The sequence below is a fragment of the Echiichthys vipera genome, assembly GCF_963691815.1.
Source record: "Echiichthys vipera genome assembly, chromosome: 3".
NCBI lineage: Eukaryota > Metazoa > Chordata > Actinopteri > Perciformes > Trachinidae > Echiichthys > Echiichthys vipera.
Window position 1 is genome coordinate 12314166 of NC_139828.1, and position 19701 is coordinate 12333866.

At 40.4% G+C, this 19701-nt stretch overlaps 1 protein-coding gene across 1 annotated transcript in view; it reads right to left on the bottom strand.

Annotated features, from left to right (window-relative positions):
- LOC310966687 (guanine nucleotide-binding protein subunit alpha-11-like) overlaps positions 1 to 19701 on the bottom strand; it is a 40377-nt gene that overhangs the window by 10275 nt on the left and 10401 nt on the right. The window contains 4 exon segments of the mRNA XM_083940508.1: positions 112 to 241; positions 4715 to 4843; positions 5399 to 5553; positions 6264 to 6448. Coding sequence (XP_083796634.1) covers positions 112 to 241; positions 4715 to 4843; positions 5399 to 5553; positions 6264 to 6448 — 599 coding nt within the window.

The window sequence follows — 19701 nt, forward strand, 5'->3', positions numbered from 1 at the left end:
CGATATTCACCATTCTGTTTGAGTTGAATTTAAAAGAGTGAAAACCTTCAAATGTCATAAAATGTTTGTGTATGCACTAAACTATTAAGAAATCAATTTCCGTCATCTCACCTCATTGTCCGACTCCACAAGGACCTGGTCGTACTCGCTGAGTGCCACCAGAAACATGATGGAGGTGACGTTCTCAAAGCAGTGGATCCACTTCCTCCTCTCTGACCTCTGACCCCCCACATCCACCATCCTGATTGGAAAATGACGAGTTAAAACAGAGGGACGTCAAACAGAAGGCAGAAAGTATCACATGAAAGAGAAGAAATGACAATTAGCTCTAAATCTAAACATGCCACTGGGGAGTCTTTAGATCTTCATTGTTTAACCTCAGAGTAGGTGGCATCACATATGTTAGCGTGCATTTCAAAAAATGATCTCAAAGATGTAAGTTTTGTTAAGCTCCGAAGACACCAGCTTAAGGATATGGGACATCTTTTTTTCTCAGTGTAAAGAGGCATTCATCTTGCAAAATGTCGCCTACATTTTTATTTTCACCAAGCTCTTTATCTAGACCGACGTCAATCAATATATTTCAAGGCCAGTGTGGTTTCACTGTTGCCATTTCTTTAACATAACTTATTATAACATCACATATCTGATGAGTTTTTTTGTAGCTCAAACCAAACACCTCTTTTGCACTGAGAACACAAACAGAAAAATCTGCAGCGTGAATCATGGAGAGGATAGAGCAAACCTTCTCTACAATGAACTGAAATAACTACAAAGAAGTCTGTGTGTGTGTACAAACAATGCCATCCTTCTCTTCTTTCTCTGAAAAGCAGATGCTGGAGATGCCATGCAGGAGATGGAAAGTAGTAGTATAAAATATGTTCTTGTTCAGAGCCTTTATAAAACAGTGCTAAATGTGAGGGATGTGAGAGGAGGAGCAACAGATAAGAGGCTGGAGGAGGACAAGTGGAGAGGTTCAAAGAAAAGACATGAGGAAAAAAATGAATATTAAAGAATAGGGAACACACACTGAAGAACGCGGGGAATTGAAACATGAGCTTTCACACTTATAGTTTGGTAGACTTGACGCAATTTGAGGGTGAAGTTTTATTAATTTTTTTGCACATTTTGGTTCAGTCGGGATTCACATTTCACTTGGTGTTTCTAATATTTGATTAGGCGCTGAACAAAATGAGCAGATCACAAGACAGCGAGTGAAGAGGACGAGCCCTGACATTAGATCACGTTTTCACAAAAAGTGAACTGGACTCAAGTGCACCTGGACGCATGTTGTTCGCAAGACCAGAGACCGGTTGTTTGGTCTGCACCAGATTGAGCTTTCACACCATCTTAAACCAACCAGACTATCCGACAAAGGCAAGGCACGGCACCTTTATTTATATAGCGCATTTCATACCAAGGCAACTCAATGCGCTTTACATAAAGGCATAACATTTTTTAAAAAACAGTATAAAAAACACAGTTAAAAACAGGAGGAAGGAAGAATAAAAAAGTAACATGTTTTTAACCTGGATTTAAAAGTGCTCACTGTCGGGTCTGATTTCAGTTCTGCTGGTAGTTTGTTCTATTTGTTTGCAGCATAACAGCTAAATGCTGCTTCACCATGTCTAGTTTGAACACTGTGCTCCATTATCTGACCCGAGACAGTAGATCTCAGAGCTCTACTGGGTTTATACTCTACTGACATGTCATGAAAGCGCCCTAAGCGTCTACGGCTTAGTATATGGGTTTTAATTCTGAGGGAGGAGACCTGGCTCTACTCTTGAATAAACTGGTTTTAATGTGTGGATGAGTTTTTGCCTCATATTAGTGGTAAAAGCAAGAAAAGGGAAATCAATTATATAAAGGTCATAAAGGGCAAAAGTCCTATTGTTTTATCTGTTCATATACTCAGTATAGTATGTTCGTATTATACTAACTAAATTAAGAAAATACAAACTCAGACAAATAAAATTCTGATGAAACTCCTCAGTTAAGTCTGTTTAACTGTCTCCACAAAATTTCACCCAAATATCATCCAAAAGCTGAAACTTTGATCACACAACACAAAGGTGAACCCAGTCAGTGAGGCTGCCAGAACGAGGGAGGGCATTGATAAATGGAGCCCTCCAGAAGAGCCGGACTAAAATAAAACTCCTTCACATCAGACAACCTCCTTTTTTCCTCTAGCAAGGATGAGTGACCTACTTAGTACGATAAGCTCTCCTATGCTGGATAAGCCAAGTGAAATTACATTTTCTGTGACTTCAAAAGCCAATTAAAAGAGAAGGAAGCAAGCCTAATGGAGATGTGTCTATGAAAGGCTGCCTTGTTGCAGCTACGGCCCTGTCAACTGCAGGCAGAGGCAGTATAACGACACGTGCTTGTTACTATACACGAGGCTGAGGAACTTCTCGTCCTGCATCAAGTATCTTCCATGTTTAATAACAGGAATATGACAACTCATTCTCATAAATCTCAAAACTAAGAAACCTTAATAATTGTGCTTTTGTTCCAATAAATCCTGACACCTCACATTCATTCTCACTTCATATTTGTATTTTCAGTCTCTTAGCACAAAATTGATGTCATTGAGAGCATGTAGTGATTCACCATCAGCAACACAGCCAAGCAGAGTGGAGCCTATCGGCTAGCTGCAGCAGGGCTGCTGGGAACCTCTTCAGCACAACCTCATTGCAAGCAGAGTTATTTCTAGCCTTGCCTAGCGTAGGAGGGGGCTGACATGATGGCTTCCTATCGATTCACACTCTTCTGTAATCGCTCTTGTTCCTTGGGTCGAACTCTATCTCCTCATCTTCTCTCTTTTTGTGAAAGGTGGAGGAGGAGGAAGGAAAGCTGCTCTACGTATTGGTGGCGGTTCCTCCTAAGACTGTCTCTGTGCCAAGTCCTGGAGGCTGTGTGTCTGGACTACACAGAAACTATTATGTAAAAATGCTGCCTTTAAGAGCCTTTCAGTTTCTAAACATGCAAACTTCATAGAGTATTTGGCATTTTGTATGGCTGAGACTGCAATATAGATACTATTATAGATTAATATAGATACATGTAGAAGTATGTATGTTTTCATAAGTTATTTTGCAAATTAACTGTATAGTCAGCAAATGGTGAAAAATGTCCTCCAAGTTCCCCAAGGCAAAGTCAGTAAATTGTTTGTTTTGTTCTACTAACTCGTCAGTCTACTACAGTATTACACACAGTACTATAATAACACAAAAAACAGTACATTTTAACATGAAATCAAACCCCATCTTAGGTACTATTTTAAAATCTGAATTTTTTTCTGCAATTGCCATTCAAAGCATGGATATTCAGCAATTGCTTGTCTATTTAATCATTTCTATTGTTAGTCCTGAAGTCCGTCATTCTTGTGCTGGATTCGGATGCCGGCCTTAATACAACGGATTCATAGGAAACGATGCACACGTGTCATCGAGCACCATTTTTTATCTCTTTAATATCAGCCCCATTGATTACTGTTACGTGTATATTACATTGTTGCTATTGCAAACGGAAAATCGAACTGCTGCTTTTCTACAAGCAACATTAAAAGTGTTCAACCGGCAAAAGAAGTTGCGTTTTTTTATTGTGAATCAGCCACAAGAAATGCATGCATTTGTCACCGAGGTTAGCATTAAAAAGTTCATTAAAAGCTGCAGCGACTCAAGGAGTGTTTTCTGTAGTATTAAACCCCATGTTATGTTACCATGGTAACAGTGGGTGTCTCCGAACTAACCAGGACTGAAATCTTCAGGATTACAACTTTAAACAATAAATCAATTATCAAAATAATAAATTAATTTTGATTGACTACTCGTTTCAGTGCTAGTAGAATATACTGCAACATTGCACAGTAAATGTAATTATAACATGTAATAACATAATGGATTGAGGACATATTCAGACAAAATGGGGACGTAAAACACTGCTGTAGGCGACAAACATGTTGACTCACTTGTAGGGTACAGAAGTGGGGTTAGTCAAAGTACTTTAGTTCTTCTTCTACCTGAAAATGATGCTTTGCAAGTCGAAAGGGTATTCTATGATCCCAGTGGTTGGGATTCGAACCCTAAGCACGTCCTGTTGGGTTGGTAGATAGGACGGTTCAGCAATACGATCCAGATCACTTAGATAGCTAGAGACAGGAAGGACAACAAAAGACAGAGAGAGGGAGGAAAGAGAAAGTGAAGCATAACAGCAGATATAGCACACCCCCTCCAAAAGCAAGTGGATCAGTCCAGATGTAACCACAGAAAACCATTCCCAAGAGTTATGAGGGGATTAGGTGACAGTTTGTACCTCTACCCCCGAACTTTCTCTTAGAAATTCAGCTTCATCTTTGATGGCAGCTCCCAAACACAAAGCATTCCTCGATGTTATCCTCTGCTCCCCCTCACAGTGCTCAGGAACTTTTAACTTGACTCAAAAAGATGATTTAGCACTCAAGAGGCCAACTTTCACTGCCTGGGTGAAAATAAAAATTACTGCCTTTCTAGCAGGATTTGACAGGAGGGTTGGGGCCTGTTCTTGAGGCCAGCGTTTGAGAGCGTACCATCAGGGATGTGTTAAAGTGCTGAGCCCTGCTGTGCGGCATAGAGTAAATGGAGATAGCGGCATCGACGGCTTCCAGCTGGCTGACCAACTGTCGAGCAGCTAGCCAACCAGTGACATCATCTGCAGCACTTGACACCAGTACCTGAAGATAATATTCTCCAGGTCAAACGGGTACTCAATGATGCCGGTAGTAGGCACTCGAACCCGCAGCACGTCCTGCTGAGTGGGCATGTACCCCGCTGATACTATTCGTTCTATATCGTTAAGGTAACTGTGGAAGAGGAGGGGAACATATGACAAAGTGTGGGCAAACCACCAGTGTCAGCAGTACGAGACTACATGCAAACTCAAAGAACAGAAACAAAACAATTTCTTTCTGGCAAAAACACAGTCAATTTGTAATCAACATTCAAACAAATGCATATAGCCGGCAGTAGCTCATAAAAAACAAATGCATTTATGCATGAGCTTCAATTTTTCCCCCCAATCCTCAACTTTTTTAGGAGCCATTTTAGTCTGAAATGGATTAATGCACCTTGGAATTAGCTCTGATATTATTAGCAGTCGTTTATAAACCTGCCAGCGCTTTCTCCTTTCCTGAACTGTCTTCCCTTCTTCCGGTCTAGTGCATATTATTACAGGTATAAAACTGCTGAACAAAGCTCTATTAACAACTTCTTAATGCATCTGTGATTCCATTCCAATTATTTACCAATTTCATCACATTATACTGGATATCTCTGAGGTCAAAGTTGCACAGTGAAACTGCTTCTGTCAATAAATAATCAGTCAGTCGTTCAAGCTCATCAATAGATGGTAGACGTACTATTTGGTTGAGTCGGAGAGCTGGTACTCTCTCCTGCGATCATAGGCCTCCTGGATGCCAGGGTCAGCCCACAGCATCTTTATGGCGCTGGTGTACGGCTGCTCGAATGACGAAACCTTCTCCACGTCCACCTCGCGTACCACCTGGGCATTATTCTGGGAAACAAGGCAAAAAAATTTCACTTTTAACATGTGAACTTATGGATGAGTTGAATTCATGTGTGACAACCTTCAAATCTCAAGGTGGGTGGAGTCAGAACTTAAGAAATCTTAAATGTGAAATCAATAAAACTTGTGCAAAAAATAGTGAGTTCTTGTAGGATCCCAATACTCATAGTAAGAAACTGACTGAAGAGGTCTGTGAATGTTCTCATTCGTCCAGGTCATCGTTATCCTCAAAGCAATTTCAGTCAAAAGCAACTGGACTGGTTGTTTGTCTAGGAAGACGTTTACCTCTCATCCAAGAGGCTTCATCAGTTCATGTACACATCTGACCAGGCTAACCAGTCCCAGCCTGTTCAGATGCCTTGGTAAGTTTTAAGGGTCTTTAACCATTTCAATACATAAGTCAGTGCTCATCTGCTTGATGTAGGTACTCTTGCCAATCTCTCCTGTACCTGAAAGGACACCAGACTTAACAACGAATGTCCCAAAATTGAACCTTCTTTTTTCATACTGTATAATACAGTTTTATTATAAATCATTTGTTGTAATCTATAAGAGTTGACATACATCTCTTCATTGACTCACTCTGGTCAACAATGGAGGTTCGGCTATTGTTCGGCGCAAATATAACCACATATTTGGCTGTGGATATCCGCTTCAATAACATCACACAACAATAAAACCTAACACTAAATACACACCTTGTTCTGTTCGTACTTGTACGGGATCTTGAGGTTCTCAGTTGCACGGATCATGGCCTGCATTGAGGTGAAGATGTTCTGGTAGACCAGTTTGGTGAAGCCCTTCTTATCTTCATCTGTGTAGCCTGACCCATGGATTATTCTCATCTGCTTGATGAAGGTGCTCTTGCCACTCTCTCCAGTACCTGAAAGGAAAGGAAGACAAGAAGACACAGGCGGTTAGGCAACAATTCAAAAAAGGGTCCAAATGGATACAGGAAATTGCTGACAATGTGAAAGGTATGGCCCTGGAACAAAAGCGGAAATTTATAGCAACTAACAGTGCTGACCTACAACCGGGGGAAGAAATATCCAATGCTAAGTTAACAATAGTATACGAGATGTGAAACATTTGTTTGAAAAGTGGATAAGTAACACAATACCCAAAGATGATTTCTAATTAGGGGTGTTGGAATTAACCCATTTTGCGGTTTCATAAACCGTGACAATTACAGAAGCTACGATATCTGTGGTGTCCTGATTGCTGCATTGTTGCCCTGTGAAAACGAATCTTGCAAGTCACGTTATTTGCGTGCGGTTGAATTTTATCTCATGAGTCACGTAACCTGTGTGCACCAACACGTGCCTTAAGTTATATCCACCAAAAAAAAACCACTGTAAAGTTATAAGCCGTAAGATATAAAATAAGTTGTTTCTAGCGGCCTCTTTGGCAGTAAGATGTAATTGCAGACGTTGTTGCTATTCTGTCAGAGCCCTCCATCTTGTCGCGTTCACGGTTGCTATGCATGTTTTTTTTTCTTTTTTGTTAACTTTACTGAAACACATTCAACTCTCTACTTCGAGTCCGTCCCCTACATGTTACCCTCTTAAATCCATACACACACACACACACACACACATGTTCCTATTACACTTCTGCCCTTACTACAAGCCTGACTAAAAAGTTGGAAGTTTCGTCTCCGATTACAATGAATCGCAGAATAATCGTTAGATCCATCTGCAGACCAACTGTCAGAGGCGTCACTAACATGGCGGCCTATTTACATCTAGGGAGGGAATGTCGCCAGAGACATGCAGATTGTAATACTTGGCAAAAAGGCAAGTACAAGTGCTTTCATTAGTGGGTCATATGATCAATCGCCATTGTTTTAACTCAATATTTGATAGATAGTGGCTTGGTGGCAATTAACTAGATGAAAATCTTACGGGTTATATCTTTAAATCGGCAGCGTGGGAGCATTTTGGATACCTACAAAATGGTCAGGGAGTTGTTGGAGAAGATGGATATCCAATCTGCAAAGTGTCTAACACTTTGAACATCATTGACAACAACATCTTCGAGATAATCATCCGCTGCTTTATGCTCAAGTCAAGGTTAAAAAAAACAAAAAAAACAGCAAATATAACGTAGCTGAACTGGACCAAAACAGTTCAAACTCATAAGTGCAGTTCACAACCTGTTACTGTTTAGTTTCTGAGGTTTCCATGGATAGGTAGTAGTCACCACTCCAGTTCTATGATCACACTTTTTTTAATATAACAAAGGCTGGCATGTTTCATGTGCAGGACCAAAAGAATGCTTGTTCGTCTTTTTTCTTACATAGTGTCGAATAATAATGTCTGTGATTTATACCCGTGAAAAGTGATATTTCCTCTGACAATAATCGTTTTGTCAAAACGCAAATCGTGACATCCCTAGCTCTAGTCCAGCCTCCATCTTAACAAATACATTATATATACACACAATAGACTGTATGTTTATGTTCATGTTTATTTTGCACACACTTGTAAAATAAAAAAACCTCACCTAAAGAAACATTTAAAGATCATATACGTATAAATTAAAATAAAAAATAAGAATGTGTTCTCAACAGAGTCAAGAACTAACTTGGTCAAATTGTAGCCTTTCTATATTTCTGTGGTAATAAACTTGCTGTTCCTTTTTTTTTATATTTGCAACAGGCTGACCTCGTCTGTCTACCTCCAACCTGCTGCGGACACACAAGACTGTGAAAAAATCCACACCATCATGCCCCCGGGCAGTGGGCCAGACCTCAATGCCAACTCAAGTTTCTGGGTTTTACCAGCAAAGGCTGCTGAGCGAACTGGCCATTCTTCCACACAGTGTCAAGTCTCAGTTCACTTATTGTTTAAGGACCTTTCTATTCCATTCAAACAGTAAAACATTCTGTATCTGTTACAAATTTAACTAACTAATGACTTCTGCAATTCTGGTGATCATGAAATGTATCTGTTATATAGGGTTATATAACCCTGTGTCAGAATTTAAACCAGAAGTCTAAAATACATAAGGAAAAATGTTTGTGGGCCTAATCTGTGGTCCATCCATGGTCTCTTGTCATCTTGGTTATACTATCCCAATCTGTGCCATGTACCAAGGCCATGTAATCATTGTTCTGTCTGTGGTTACCACAGAGGACCAACTGACAGTCTGGCTAAGTGGAGCAGCCACATGAGGGCTGCACGTCTCACCTCAGCTCAACAAAGAGCCGGGTAAATCCAGTTCACTCCTCAAATTTTTTGTCACAGTAACCATGCATATGCACACATGCATAAACACAGAAAGACCTAGTCATACAGTGGAGAAGAAAACTTGCTTGAGCATGCAGAAGGAAGAAATACACAGAACCCCGACAATGATCCCTCTCACACTAACTTCTCTCTGTGAGCTTCCACAGCAGGTTCTGTATCTTTATATGGACATATTCAGCGAGCAAACTACCACTCTAGGCTGAGGGGATGCCAGAGTCAGGATGAGAGCTTCAGAGTTTTGTATACGGTGGTCATCAACTAAAGAGGAACATTTAAAAGACAAGGCAGGTAGTGAACCTCTAGTTTCTCTCCAGAGCGGTGCTCCTCTCTTCCACCCTCATTCCACCACCTATATTCTTCCTCTACAACCCTCCTGGAGCTCTCCTCTCTCTCTCTCATTCACGTGTGAGTCACTGCAGCTTCAGCTACACATATTCTCTGATTTCTATCTTTCACTCTTGTCTTTGTTATACTGATCTCCACTAGGGCTGCCTGCTACGGACTTGAGTTATGAATTAATAGTTTAAAATACTTGTTATAATGTATAAAGTTCCCAATACAATTTAAAATATATCACGGTGATGCCCCTCAAAGTGCAGCTAGTTGTTTAAACAGTTACAGAACCCAAGTATATTTGATTTACGTTACCAATGTTTGATATCTTTTATAGAGATGTACAGATGCACCTGGATCGGATATCGGCGCTGATATTGACTAATCAGCCGGATCGTATATTGGATGAATGAGGCTGATCCAGCATTTCGATCGAGTCATTTCTTTTTTATTAATATCATACACAGAAAGTTAATTAAGCCATTGTTTGTTGGGTTTCAGGCAGCTGCTATATTTTATATTACATTTTATAATATCTGTTTGGAGAGCACTTTACATGGAAGTGTTATTTATTTCTTTTTGCTGCTAATTGACTCTTTGTTATTTGTTAATAAATAATACTAAGGACATTTATATCTGTGTTAATTTGTTACCTTTTTTTAACAAGGCTAAATATTTTTGTCAAGCCTGATGCCTTCACTCGCATTGTAAGGTATAAGGTTCATTCATTTAAAAGTAGTATCGGATCGGTATCGTGTATCGACTGATACGCTCAGCCCAGGTACAGGGCTTTTTTCACCAGGAGCACTGTGGCCCCCAACTGAAAATTTTTGGGGCGCAACTAGAAGTTATAGGGGCAAACACGGTAAATCAATAATAGATGCAGAAATTACAATGTGCTGTTTCAAATTCAGTGCATTTTTATTGTGCACTTTTGAAGACGCAACATAGAAGGTAAACTGACATCACCATCGCTGTCATGAAAGTACAATATTAAAAAATATACCGTACATTCAGAATAAGGGGAGTGACGAGCCGATACACGATATTGAGTCCACGAGAACGAGATGAGATTTTAACAATATTTCGAAATAGTGTTAAAATCCGTGTAAATACATTTCAGTACATCCTCCAAACTGGTCCACTGAGGGGGGCCTCGCTGTCTAAAAGGGCCCCGCCCGGCGCCTGACAATACACGGCACTGCTTTGGAGAGAACGAAAAGCGGTGTGACGACCATCACTCGCTCATCTCACAGAACAGATACGTTAACATTTTAGTAAGTCGATCCGCTCACAACAGAGTTTTCTCCTGGTGTATGTGTGTTTTAAACACCGACAGAAACTTGCAATCCTGTGAGTCGCCTCACTTTTGCCAAGATAAACTAACTTGTAATAGGCTGAAACTACGCATAATTTCCCTCACCGCACATTGGCGAACATAATGGATGAACTACAACTGCAGATCACCGCTCATAAATGGATTACGGTCTGCAACATCATGATTTTCACAGAATGGCTCAACGATGGCGTTTCCTCTTTGAGCTAACAGGACGCATGCAGTGGACATGTTTACCAGCCGGCTCAACACCGACGGCTTTAAAAAATTACATGACAATATTTACATGAATATTGGCATTCGGTAATTGAATATATCCCGCATAGAACAAGCCGCGATACATCAACTATTTTCGTATTATTGCCCAAAAATGCTAATCCAAAAATGGGCAAAGAGGTGGCGCGTGGATGAAGCTGAGGCGGACAGAATGAAGCCTACGGTCTATGCTAGCCTCCTGTGACCTCATCAACCTGCCACGCAAAGCGTCCTTGCCATTAATTATGCAGAACTTTGAGCCTTAATATAATTCAAATGGCTGAGTTATAGCAAAACCATTTTTGCACACACTTTCTTATTCCTTTAATAGGCTACATCAAATAAGAAGATATTTTTCTGTAAAGTCAATTACATTCTCCTTGATGTTAATTATGGGCTGTGGCCAATTTAATGTCACTGTTAGAGGAAATACTGCGGTTAAGTCACTTGTTAGGATATTCACGTTATTCATGATTACCCCGATAATTAAAATTTGCTACGATTAACTCATTGTGAGTGTTTTTTAAATCACAATCTGCGATAAAAACTATTATTGTCCCATCCCTGATGTTTACAGCCACACTGTGTAGGCAGAACTGTAGTGGCTGATTATATAATGGAATGTGCTTTGTGTGATAAAGTACAGCTTCTATTCCCAAGGCAAAGTAGCTGAAATGTTTTCCAAGGATGACGAGAGTCAAGTTTGACTGCCGCTGACAGAAGAGCACAGTTGAGTGTACAGTGAAGGAGTGCCCTGAGCGCCGCCTGCTCTCTAACCAGGCAGGATCTTTCACTGTGGAAAGCAGGTCAGGCAACATTGGAGTTTCCCCTTCAGACAGAATATGTCTTTAAGAGGGGGACATAAATAGCAATTGTCAAGACACAGATCTGGAGAGTTGACTTTCTCATTGACTAAAGAGCTGAAAAGAAGGGAGGGGTGTGACTGGATGTGAGGGAGTAAGAAAAGAAAAATACTCAGACAACATTTTCTCTGCTTTCATAATTTCCAAGCAGAAAGATGAAGGGAGTTAACATGGGATAGATGCATCAGATGCATCAGCTTTGGTGGGTTATTGAGTGTGTGTGTATTCATGTGTACGTGAGAGACATACACACAGACGGACAGACAGACAGAGACACAGGCACAAACACACAGAGGAGAGGGGGCATGTCTTGGGGCATGATCAGCTTAATTCAACAGATCCCATTGTTCTCCTAGCTAACTGGAAAACCCAGCAGAAGCATTTCTCACGGACAAGCTACTGTACATTCACTGGAGCTACTCCTGAGGGGCAATGCTAGTTTCCATGGCAACGCCTGTACTGGACTCATAAATACATGGCAGAAAACACCAGCTGATAGACTTCAGTACGTCTCCACAGAGCCCAGTCAAACATGCAACTTTAGCGTGCATTATTTAATCCCCACAAGGCCCTCAGTCAGTTCTCCAGTAGCCTATGGGAATTCAAAAGTTATGAAAGCAAATATTGGACATAAAGATTAGAATCTTACAAGCCGCTTATTCTCCTACCTGAACTTTCTATCTGTATTTGTGAACCCTTAAAAAGGGTTTTGAAATTGCACAATCAGGCATTCAGTTGCTTCTGAGATTCAAATGTTTATGGCCATTATTTGCTTCCAATGTAATGACTACAAACTTAAATAAAGACATTTTTTTCTTGCAATATCAGAAGAACTTTTAAGTTGTAGAATGAACTATGTATACTTCATAAGTACATACAGTGAATGTGCATTTTGTCTAACATAATATAGACTTTTATTAAAGATGTATAAACTCAGTTGCCAGTTGTTAGGTACACAATGTTGAAAACAGTCATGTAATAAATCCTACTTTCAGGAAGGACATAATGTTCTATTTTTGTTGAAACTTAAAAATAATAAATGGGGTGAAACAAATATTAGGAACACTCCTCTCAATAAGATTCAACAGCACCAGAACCTGCATCCTCTAAAATGATCATACAGTTGATTTAAAGAGGACATATCGTGCTCATTTTCAGGTTCATACTTGATATTTTGAGTTTCTACTAGAACATGTTTACATGCTTTGAGCCCTCCACCCAGAAAGCCCAGTTTGCTCTAATTGGTTAAGTAAAATACATTCTACTTGACGTTGGCTGTGGCCAATTTAATGTCATTTTTAGAGGAAAAACTGTGGTCAGTTCACTCGTTAGGATATTCACGTTATTCACGAATACCCCGATAATTGCCAATAGAAATTTTAGATATTTATATCTGTGTTAGAAATGTCAGAGTACACACTATTTTAATAATTATTAATGTATAACTAGTTTCAGTAAAGTAACGTAGCCTACAGCTTACTTATATGGTTTTTTTTCTGTTTTAAAGGAGTATCAGTTCTGCACTTATACACACAATAAGGTTGGGGAATAAAGATTTGTCTAAACAAAGCACTTTCAGTATCTAGTATGAGTCAAGTTCCAAAAACGCTGGACTCTGCATTTCCCTTGATGCAACTCAATAACATCTTTTCAGTAGACCCTCCCTGCCTGGTGAATTCCCCGTTTGCAATGCAGGGTTTCTGTTACTAATTTTTAGTCTCCACCTTGCCATTTAGACTAGATCAGTGGGTCCAGCGAAAACACAATTATTTTCATTCATTTTGAAGGGGGATACAGCGTTTAGGATGTGATAGTGGGGGATGCTGAAAAAAACCTAGTGGTGAAAAGTTGAGACAGATTCATCAGATCATGTAACCAGCAAGGTTGGTTGGTGTGAGAGTCCCAAACAGTAAATGGTAAACATCCCTGCCACTATCACTGCCACAAGAAAGTTAAAAAAAACTCAACACAAGCACTTAACTGCCAAGGAGTTTGTTTAACAGCTGATTCTTTCCTGCAACAAGCTCCAGCTCAAAGCTCAGTCTCTCCGTCTCTTTTCTTTCTCTCCATGAAATGAAGCTGCCTTCAAGTGCAGTCAAAAATATAAAGTCTACATTAGGGGGCTAAAGAATGCAACAGGCCATTTAAGTGACACTCCCACCACTACACAACTTTGCGGTGAGTTGTCAGAGCTGCCTGAGGTTGTGTAAATGCCGCCTTAAGATAATCCGCGAAGGTGTGATGTAGAGTTCACCTTCACAACAAAAACTTCTATCCAAGGTCAAGCCCTGATGCACGTGTGGAAACTGGCTCCTTCTCGTTAAAAAAAAAAAAAAGGGTTGTCATTTTGAAAAAAGGCAACATCGCACACAATTGTATCATAGCTAAAAGCCACCGAAGACAAAAATCCACGTGACTTTGCATGTTCATGTACAAAGCTGATACATCAGAAGCATCACAACATTATGGTAAATGGACTTGTACTTATATAGCTTCTTTCTAGTCTTCTGACTACTCAAGGCGCTTTCAGTGTTTGTCACATTCACCCATTCACACAGACATTCACACTGATGGCAGCGGACATCTACATACCATCTAATCTGATCTAACCATTCACACCACATTTACACACTCATTCGCAGCACAGGGAGCTATTCGGGGTTCAGTGTCTTCGACATGTGGACCGGGGGGGAGATGGGGATCAAACCACCAATCTCTCGTACAGAGGATGACCCACTCTGCCACCAGGCCACAGCCGCCCCATTAGGATGCTTGGTCCCATACAGGCGTACCAGAGACCTTGGGCACTTTTGAAATCCCCAACACAGCAAAGCCAGAGGGAGCAGGATGAGGAGAAGCCTGATAATCACATAGCCATGACTGTTAACAGAAGGAGAACCATGTCACTCTGCCCGCATCACGAACTGACCGGGGTATTAGTCATTCTGCTAAATAACCATTAACTCAAAAAGAACAGGAAAAAAAAAAAAGAAAAGAGTTGAAACAGATCTGTTTCACTGGCTCCGGCCAGCTGGAGGCCACGGCAGACATTTCAGCTGCAGTTTACATGAAGAGTAATAACCTGAAGCAGAGTTTGGCATCCATGTTGAAAGGGAAAGAACAAAAGAGAGTCCAGGAGGCAAGAGGGAAAGGAAGGAGGTGCAAAGTGTGACAGAGTGGAGGAGACGGGAGCTCTTAGTAAATGATTCCTTAAAACAGGAAGCTATAGCCACTTGAGCTCAGTGTTGGGAATGGTTTGCTGAAGGCCTGTCTGACTGTGCAGGAAATAAATGACTGAATGACCAGCGGCAGGAAGTTCAGGAACATTACAGGAAGTCCGAGTTCTCGGTTTAATTCCTGTTGTTGTTTCTGCATCCCAAAAGGTTCCTGCTCCCCAACCGGTTCTGTTGGACCAGGAACTATTGGGGCTAACTTTGCCATAATGAGAATCACCAGTTTTACGACTGCCACAACTTATTCATAACATTTATTCATAAATCAAGCAAGCACAAACTGTTTAAGTAATTAATAATGCATTTACTTTAATACTTTATTTACAATTTGGAGGTAGTTCACTTGAATATTTTTATTTCAGGGGGATATAGTGCATTTTTCATTCCACTGTGTTTCTATGACTTAATACTTTGCAGATTAAGATCTTAGAACACTAAACCCACAATGATCCTATAAAATGGGCTTATATTATGTCACAGATTAAACACTGTCACAGCTTAAACTACACTTGTGTCAGCGTATTTGATCCGATGCAAGTCGGTACATCATTAAAAAAATGAATCAGACCCTTGCTAAAAAAGTAAACAGGTGCCATTGTAGCATTTTCAAAAATCCTTTTTACTTGATTTAAGCATCACACTAGTGGAACAGTCACAAAACACAACATAAATGTCCAATTTTCTGATGTTTTTACCTAATCTTTGTGATTTTTGTGCATCGAAAGGCTGATGGACGGTTTCAGCATCTGCAGACTAAAAACACCATTTGTTTTATTAACTTACTTATTAACCTACTTTATCAGTGTCACAATAATACTTGGATTGCCATATTGGCTGATGCTTCAGTCTACAGCTGCTACGGATACAGTAACTGTTGCATGCTTAAGAAGAGTGTGTGTGAGGGGGGAAAAAATTGTTTCATATTCATTTCTCATGTCAATGTTCATGTCACAAGATGGAACCTCCTCCTACTGGGTATATGTAAAGCTACAGAGACAAAACCACATGGGACACATGGAAGAAAAGGAAATTAGTAATAGGTGGACAACAATACCAAGGACGGTGGAATAATGACACACTGTATTACAACATAATTTATGCCACAGAAGTACTGGCAAATGTATAGATACTGACACGTGTGATGGCTGATTACAAAAAATTGTCATCCTTGTATAAAATGGGTCGACATGACAAAAGTAACGTCTCTACAATATACTACTTTCAAATACAACAGCTCCATTAAGGTGACCCTCCCACCACCACACAACCTCGCGGTGAGTTGTCGGAGCTCCCTGAGGTTGTGTAAATGCCGCCTTAAGTTATATGTTGATTAGATGCTTTTCATTATAGATTTATCTGTCAATTACTTTTCTTGATTAACTCCTCAATCATTTGGTCTTTAAAAAGTCAGAATATAGTGTAGTTCAATAGTGAGTTAAAGGAGTGGTCTTCAGTTGCCTCGTTTTGAACCAATCAAAAGTCCAGAATACAGTTGCCTTGGAAAAGCCCCCAATACTGTCTAAAATGCTGGATCGGGTCCTGGCGAGTTTGTGAATCTACACACTGATCAGAGATCACGTGATGTAACCCCCGCAAAAAACAAAAAAAACCTTTAGCTCTATTCAGGACGGGATTTGTTTAATGTGGGGAAGTTTTAGTCCCGTCCGAATGCGCCATTTTTTAGTAATTTTTCCAGAGAATGCAAGTCAAAATTACGGCGATTTTACCTTCTGTAAAAAGGTCCGGAATAAAAACCTCAGGTAAAACTAGTCTGTTCTGAATACGACCCTGTGTAAAAGATATGTTGATATACCTTCATATCTGATCAATACATAGTTTCCACATTTGAGCATGAAGGCGCTTGAAGAAGCACTTGTATCACTTTTTTTAGGTAATCGATTCTGTCCTTTAGTTTCGTGTTTACTTAATTTTGTCATATCAGGAAGCAACGTGGCACGCACATGACACTGAGGTGACGTAGTGTGGAAATTGAGATACCCCTTCCACCCCTGTTAGAGTACAGGGTTTTCTTAATCCTGTGCGAATTGGCCATTTATATTACAGACATCCTGAGGTGAGACTATTTTACCCCATGTCCCCACATTAAACTAATCCCGTCGGAATAGGGCTTTTAAAGTTGTTTCAGCCGGATAAAAAGGCTGTTTTTACGTAAATAAATGATGCTTTAACAGCAGCAGCCTACACGGCAAGTTGAGGTGTGCTGCCACTGGCAACTACTGTTTTTAGAGTAGCGAAGAAAATTATACTGTATTTCCGTTTTGGTCTGCTAACGGAGGGAGTAACGTTGGTCAGAAATAACATAAGCAAAATATTTTACACCGAGAAAAAAAAAGAATCCCCCCTAGTAAAGCAGCGATATGTATTGTTTCCGTATGCAAGGCTTCAGTTTCGAGGGGCGGCACTAGTGTTGCCAATTTCAGCTGCTGTCGCACTACAGTTGGAGCGAAGGAATTGGTTTTTTTTCCTAGATTTATTTATGTTTTTTTTCAGTGACTGTGCTGCAGTTTTATAAACACATCTGTCGTTTTTCATTTTTTAAAGTTAGTTGGTTTAAATCACGACATCTCTTGACAGAACACCACTGGAGCGAGAGCAACAGGTCAGTAGACTATAAAGTGTTTAAATGTTTCTCTGCTTCACACCGTGACATTAACCTGACGAATTTCGTTCCGCCCTGCTTCACTCATACATCTGGGATCGCTCCATAGGAAAGTGATTTCAGGAGGCTGGGCCTTATCAAAAATCCCTGCATATGATTGGATAAACCACTTGTCTGTCAACTTTATTGACGTGCTACTTCGACCACTCACATCGAAACCAACCCGTGACGCTGATGAGTGACCAAAACAGAAGAGCTGACATTGTTTCCACAAACGAAAACCTTCAGAGCCGTTCTCTGGTGTTCTTTTAAAGAAGAAATATTCGCTAGATTGGACAACACTGATGAAATAGCAGCATCGATGTTGACGTCTGCTTCCTCTCCACCACAGTCGTTTCTCCACTACGTCACATCTATAAAACCCCGCCCCGCGGCCCTGATTGGCCTGACCATTTTTGCGGACCCTGAAATCACTCTGCTATGGAATGATTCCAGATGGTTGATTGAAGCTAGGTGAAGTAAAGACGGAAGCAAGGCGGGACGAAAGTCCTCTGGCGAGAGTCAGGTTACCGTGACATGCCTGTGTGTGCAAAGCCGGGCAACGGTAGGGGAAACACTGGTGTGAGTCTGTTAAAAGGATAGATTTGTTCTACAACTGTAAAATATAATGCCTCTGGTGCATGTCTTTGGCCCATGTCATCATCTAATAAAACATTTTTATTGACCTCAAAATTTAAATCTCATCAATCCCGTAGTTAGGGTTAGCCGATGGGCACCAGGCACCGAGCAGACACCTCCCAACCAGATGACAATGTCACAGCAGTTACATCCCAATCTACTCACTGACACACAAGGCGGCCCGGATAACGATGGTGGGAGGGATGAGGACCAGAGCCTTTCCTGTGCTGCATTTGAATGTTTACATTGTGTCTGCAAGTGGACTATAAGAGCACATCTACATCTTCATCATCTATACTGAGAGACAGGAGAATGAGAAAGCGAGGGGCCAGCCAGCACAGGATCTCTATTCCAATTTTGAGAAAATTCTTGGCATCCAACTAAAGGACTTAGATGCCAATCAATTTAATCATTTCGCCTATTTTGGTTCCCATTTAATCAAAATACTGGTTGTACTGGAACAGCAGTATTTTCCACTGGACAGAGATTTTGCTGCAGTTTGAATTCCCTAAACTAATTGTGAAATGTCTTCAACTTTACTTCCTCCTTCCTAGACCAGGAATTAGATGGGAACTTGCACACTGCTGATGTGCTGCTGTGTAAACATGCAAAAGAACTTGGAAGCTTTTTGTCTTTTTGGGTATCCAGACCTGTGTGATTTTCATATGCACACACGTACAGACACTCAACTGATAAAACAAGCGCCACAACTCGTTCACATGCTATTAAGATCAGGTCATTAGTATGCCTCAGAGTCATTACACTGAAACAAAACACAGTTGCTTCATGTACAAGTCATCTTTTTTTGAAAATAATAAACATTTGTCTACATTTCCCAACCCAATCAAAACATTAAGCGATATGAGAAGGTTTTAACGGGACCAAACATATCTGTAACAAAGAGCCAGACAGGCGGTGACGTGAAAAGCACTGGGCAGTCTTTCACAGGCCTGACTGCCACATAACTGCAGAAACTCTGGGTGTGTCAACATCAGTTTGCTCAATCAACAGAGCCGCCAGACAAACAGTGCAGAACTACGAACACCTACCTGTCTTGCCTTCGTACCACACTGTGAAACTCATTTTTTCATATAGCAGGCACAGAAGCTCAGGACTGCATAAATATACCACTGAAAAAAGGGTTGGGACGGCTGCTACAGTACGGCTATACTTCTGAAACGTCAGAGCAACTAAAACCAAGGAGGTATAAAAACAGTTAAAGAGGATTTTGAATTCTGTAAAATAAATGAATAAACATACATCATAAAACCCTGCCATATCTATTTCTTAAGGTCAGAGGGAAATTCTTCCTGTGTTCATCTGCAGCCTTTTCACACAGACCCGTTGATATAAATGGGGTTGATAAGAAAAACGTAAACACTTCTCAGTAAAATGAAAACAAATTAGGTTATGTATTAATTGTTTAATTTTTCAAATTACTATGTTTGGGTTTTGGATCGTAAGTTGAACAAAACAAGCAAATTAAAGACATTACAGCGGGCTTTTCACTTTTTATAGTTTAGTTTTTACGTTTATTGTATCTGACCAACCAAAACCCAAACTAGTT